Below are 6,000 nucleotides of genomic sequence, written 5' to 3'. Positions count from 1 at the left end.
ATTGGTATTCCAGCTCCCCCAAACCAACACAGGTGTGCATAGAGATGAGTCATATAGGTAATTGGTGAATCTGAGCCTCACCGCCCTCCCTCCCCCTCTCCGAAACCCTTCCTCCTTCTTCCCTCTCTAACTCTCCCTATCCCCTCGAACATCCTCCAATCTTCTCCATTTCCCTCTTTCTCTACCCTATCCCTTCTTCCTCCCTCTCCCGTTCCTTCTCGTCCCTTCCAACCTCTCCATTCCCTGTCCGCCTTTCCGTTTCCCTCTCTCTTCCGAGCGAGACCCTTGATGGTGCATGTGTTGTGTTATTGTGCAGGAACAGCTGATAGTGTGGAGTTGAAGCAGGGGAGGGGATGGAGAAGGAGAAGGGAGGTGGTGGCTGGGAAACTGGCGGAGGAGAAACTGGCGGTGGGAATCGGCAGTTGTGGTGGTGGTGGCGCTGTTATGTGCTTTCGCTACTCCTGCTGGTAGTGTAGTAGTCGTAATGGTGGTGATAGTAGTAGTAGTAGTAGTAGCAGTAGTAGTAGTAGTAGTAGTAGTAGTAGTAGTAGTAGTAGTAGCAGGAGTAGAAGTAGTAGTAACACCACAAGGAATTACTGTCGTGGTAGTGTAGATAACGGCGGATGGCATATACAAGGGGAGAAAAAACGAGCCGACAAATTACAAAAGAGGAAAGAGCGGGTACACTTTGTCAGGGGAGAAAGAACGATATTAAAAGAAACCCTTTCACCTAAACAATAAAAGCAGCACGAAAAATAAAGAGAAAAAAGAAACTCGCGTATAAATAAAGAAGGGGAAAAAACGCAGCACTCTAATCTACTCGAACATATACTGGTAAAGAGTATATATTATTTCCTTTGTTGAACACACACAACATATATATACACAACCTGTGGAGACGCACAAGTAACGCACATAAAAACTTTATTTATTAAGGTGTTGGGACCTCGTACACATAAAAATGATTATAATAGAAAAAACACTTATACACATAGTACACAACCGCACCACACACACGATGCACAACCGTATCCCACTTATATTACAGAAACGCAACACACAAGTAAATAGGAGGTAACACTCACCTGATAGCCTCCTGATAGTGTTGTTTGGCCAGGTCAATGTTGCCAATATCCTTTTGTAAGTTGGCAAAATTGTAGTGCATCTTAGCGTTATGTGGGAGCGTCCTCAGTCCCGCTCTGGAGAGAGAGAGAGAGAGAGAGAGAGTAAGGAAAGGGGAAGGAATAAAAGAGTGGGAAAGAAAAGACAGGAGCTCGGGCGAAGAACAGAAGAAAAATAGCAGAACAGCAAGATGAAAAGGAGAGATATTTAAAAAAAAAATGGAAAAGGAGAAAGAAAGAAGAAGAAATTGGAGAAAACGAAAAAATAAATGTAATTACTAAAACACAAAAAAGATAATTACATTTCGGTGTATCATCTGTACATGAAAATGGTGTATATGGCACCAGGATAAACATGCCTTTGAATAATTTTGTTTATTTTCAGTGTGTGTGTGTGTGTGTGTGTGTGTGTGTGTGTGTGTGTGTGTGTGTGTGTGTGTGTGTGTGTGTGTGTAATTAACCTTGGTCTGATCACGCAATAGACTCACGATCACCAGTCAGCACGTCTAAAACCTCACACTCCTACAAAAAAACAGGAGGCATGACACTACCCGAACTTATACCCAGCACCCATGCACTGCTGGGTGGACAGGGGGCACGGATTATGGAGACTGCTTATATCTGTTTTAGCTCTGCCCGGGTATCGAACCCTGGACTTCTCGGTCGTGAGGAGAGTGCAATAACCACTACGATAAAAAGCGCTACAGTGTGTGCGTGTGTGTGTTTGTGTGTGTGTATGTGTGGGTTAAACTAATATTCACATTATAGGTGAGTTATCGTTCTTCTTCACACACACACACACACACACACACACACACACACACACACACACGCAAACCTTTGTTTACTAAACAAAAGAAAATTAAAAAGAAAACATTATGTCAGAACAACATAAATTATAATCTTATATTTCTTGCTATTCCACGAGACAGAGGTCACTCACTTCCACATTCTCTCTCTCTCTCTCTCTCTCTCTCTCTCTCTCTCTCTCTCTCTCTCTCTCTCTCTCTCTCTCTCTCTCTCTCTCTCTCTCTCTCTCTCTAACAGTGGCTCGACTATCTCCACCACCACTACTTACACAACCGCCACTTTCAGACTCTCAATCCTCCCTCAGTGCCTGGCCAACAGCTTTGCTCTAATCTTTCCCAATCCGCGATACTCACAGGAAGAGAGTCTCCCGCGTCTCCCAGTCCCTATTGCGTTGGAGAGTTCTGCAGGAGAACATAACAAGCAGAAGGAGCAGGCAAGGCGCCCGCATCCTACCAGCTCTTGATAGTCCTACAGCTACAAGCAACGCGTAGCCAAGACTGTGGAGAGAATTATGTAATGATTGTGATGATAGTAGCGGATGTATTAATGATAATGATAATGAGGTAAAAGAGCGAATATGAAGGATAAGAAAGAATAGGTGTTATATGAGGAAACGGTTATGAAAGGGTGGGTAGTACGATAAGCATAATGATATAAAGATGAGGATATGCTGAATAGTAGGTACAGCCATCGAGAAAGAAAGGAAAAGGGAAGGCTCAAAGAGAAAAGAAAAACAAGGAGAAGGGAGACAGATATAAGGAAATGAAGATTAAGGAATACGGGCACATAAATATCAAAATCATACATTTATCTGAGTAATATGCAAAAATAAACAGGGAATGAATTATCCTAATACGACCTTCCGTTTATGAAACCATGAAATATTGTACGACATTTACGACGTTATGTAAGAGAGAGAGAGAGAGAGAGAGAGAGAGAGAGAGAGAGAGAGAGAGACTATCCGACTTCCAGACACATTAACGTGGAGGCTCCCTGGACCCTGTGCTCACAGACCTGCCGACTGACTGCGTGTTGTGCTGGCCACTAGACCGTGTGGCCAGTTCCGACCATAACGCCGTATTCACCGCCATTAGCTTGGCCCCAGCGTGTGAAGAGGAACACCAGATATTCATCTGGCTATAGAACCAAGCGGAGTGGACGGCTGCAAGGCAAGCCCTGGCAGCGACTGCATGGGGCACATTCCTAAATGGTGACCCACAGCATGACGTCTCGGACCTCACCACTGTCCTCAACACCGTCCACCAGCAACACGTCCCCCAAAAGACCAGCTCTGGTTCGGGGGGTACAGGAGCCGTGTTGCAGCCGAAAGGAAACATAAGGCCTGGACACGATACAAAAGACACTCTACACAGGAAAATAAGGCCCAACATAGAAGAGCTTGCAAACATATGACGAGGACAGCAAAGAGGGCAAAAGCAAGGTGGGATGCCGAAAGGAGGAGAAAGCTGTCCTCTAACCAAACTGACCCGAAACAGTGGAGGGGGCTGGTGAAGGAACAGCAAGGCCGTACCCCCCCGGAACGTATCCCACCCCTGAGGAAACCTGACGCAGACCTGGCCATCATCAGCCGGGTAAAGGCTGACCTGCTGGCCTGTAATTTCAGTCAAAAGATGACAACCCAGGAACCAGATAGGCAGCCCCCCACCCTCCCGCAACTCATCGCCTCAAGACTAGAGAGTGTGCAAGTCTCTGAGGACGCTGTCAGGAGACATCTGAGTGGCGTCAACACCAGGAAGGCGCAGGCCCTGACAATATGAGTCCACACATATTGCGGCGACGCTCCGATGAGCTTACCAGCTCCCTCGCCCAGATCTTCCGGCGATGCCTGCAGACCGGGGTGTGGCCTGCGCAGTGAAAGGAGGCCAGAGTCACACCCGTACACAAGAAAAAATCCAGGTCTTTGCCTGGTAATTACAGGCCAATATCACTCCTCCCAATCATCAGCAAGATATTTGAGAGGATCATCGGGGAGCAACTGACATCTTCCCTAGAGGAGAACCACCTGCAGTCACCGAAGCAGTTTGGTTTTCGGAAGGGCCGCTCTGCCTCAGACCACCTCCTCCTCCTTTCAAAGTCCTGGCATGACGCTCTTGATGACGGCCACCCCTCTCTCGTGATTGCCCTGGACATAGCTGGCACCGCGGTCTGACGGCGAACCTACAGCAACTAGGCATCACGAGGGACCTGCTGCGCCTGCTCTCCAACTACCTATCAGGTAGGAGCCTCCGCGCAGCAGTCAACGGAAGCACCTCGTCCAGCTTCCCGGTGTAGGCCTCCGTTCTACGGGGGTCCGTCCTTGGACCTATTCTGTAGAACAGGGGTTCCCAAACTTTTTGTTCCTCAGTACCCTTAGACTCTTTTTATAGGTTCCCATGTACCCCTAACACTAAAAATTAAGCTTGATAGTAAAAAAGGACATTTAAATATTTTGATATTTTAAGTTTATTAGAGTCTTCATGTTTAGATTACATAGGCATCTTAAATGATGAAAACAGAAATAAAGCAATTACTAAGGTAACTGATATTTTGATCCAGCACATACAATACATACCTTTTTATTATTATTATCCAAAACATTAATGAACAAAACTCAGGTATTCTTATTTTAATGCATCGCACTAACTCAACATGAGCGCGGACGAATTAAAAATAACTGCCGCCCTGTGTTTCTTATTTTATAATAATGAAATGTACTGCTCTTTAGCGCTGTCTTATATACTAATCAACACAAAGAAAATGAGAAAAGTGCAATCTGAGTGCAGATTACAACACCATGTATTGTGCAAGTAATTGTTTCCTTCAGACCAAATGTACCCCCTGAAACGTGCAAATGTACCCCTGGGGGTACATGTACCCCAGTTTGGGAAACCCTGCAGTGTAGAACATGTACTTCAACGACGTACTGCAAATCAACCCGAGAGCAAGCGCCTACGGCCCTACGCCGACGACTGCACCTCTCCAGAACATACAAGAGAGAGGAAACCCATGACGTGATAGAGTCCGTCAACAGGCAGTTGGCAGACATAATGGCCTGGGGAAAGAGATGGCAAGTCAGGTTTGCCGCTGACAAAACTTAGGCCATGGTAATATCACGCTCTCAGAAGGACGCGAGGCAACTCCACGGTAGGCTGATATTCGGGAACGACACCATCCCTCTGCAGGCCAACGTCGACATCCTAGGCGTGGAGGTGGACTCGTAGCTGCGTTTCGACCGTCACCTTGAAAGGGTGGCGCATACAGCCTCCCAGAAGGTGACCCTCCTGCGCCGCAAGAAGAATCTCCTTGACGCTGAAGGCTTGAACACCCTCTACAAGGCACAAGTCCGTCCAGTGATGGAATATGCAACGCTCACCTGGATGGCCAGTGCCCGTTGCCACCCCAACCTGCTGGACAAGGTGCAGAGGAGGGCAGAACGCCTCATCAGCGGCACCCAGCACCACCGACCGAGCCAGTGGGAAAGACAACGACAACAACAACAACAACAACAACAACAACATCAATCACACGAGGGACGGGGAGGAGCAGCCACGAATCAGCTCGTCAGCCTGGAGCACCGAAGCCGAGTCGCTGCCCTGACGGTGCTACACAAGGCACAAGTGGGCCAAGTGCCCCACCTGACGGACCTGAGGGCTACCTGGAGGAGGCCTGAGCGCAGCACGAGAACGGTGCTGAGCAACGCCTCCCTCCTGGAAGTGCCAAGGGCCCGCTCCAGCACCCACCAACGTGCCTTCTCCATCGCAGCGGTGGTGTGGTGGAACAACCTCACTGCTGATGTGGACGTGACACAACTGTCCACTCACCAGATGAAGGCTGCGTCCCACAGGTGGCTACACCTACACCCACCGTAAAAGCGTAAATGTAAACGCTTATAAATAATTGTAAACACTGTAAATATTTGTATAGAATAGAAATGTAATCTTGGCAGAGGCTTTCGAATAGCTCCCAACCGGACGGGGATTTTTAGCTTAAGAAAAAAAAATACTGCCCTGTACTAATATACTAAACATGTGTTTAGATAAAGAGAGAGAGAGAGAGAGAGAGAGAGAGA

The 6,000-nt window shown here is 47.4% G+C and overlaps 1 protein-coding gene across 1 annotated transcript in view; it reads right to left on the bottom strand.

Moving 5' to 3' along the window:
- Positions 1-943: 943 nt before the first annotated feature.
- LOC126981377 (protein O-mannosyl-transferase TMTC1-like) overlaps positions 944-6,000 on the bottom strand; it is a 136,023-nt gene continuing 130,966 nt past the window's right edge. The window contains exons 6-7 of the mRNA XM_050832403.1: positions 2,285-2,428; positions 944-1,199 (exon numbers count right to left, since the gene is read on the bottom strand). Coding sequence (XP_050688360.1) covers positions 1,082-1,199; positions 2,285-2,428 — 262 coding nt within the window. The 3' untranslated portion in view covers positions 944-1,081. The remainder of the gene's footprint in view (positions 1,200-2,284; positions 2,429-6,000) is intronic.

Source organism: Eriocheir sinensis, chromosome 47 (genome assembly GCF_024679095.1).
Source record: "Eriocheir sinensis breed Jianghai 21 chromosome 47, ASM2467909v1, whole genome shotgun sequence".
Lineage (NCBI taxonomy): Eukaryota > Metazoa > Arthropoda > Malacostraca > Decapoda > Varunidae > Eriocheir > Eriocheir sinensis.
The sequence above is the reverse complement of the archived record's forward strand: the minus strand, read 5'-3'. Positions and strand labels throughout refer to the sequence as shown.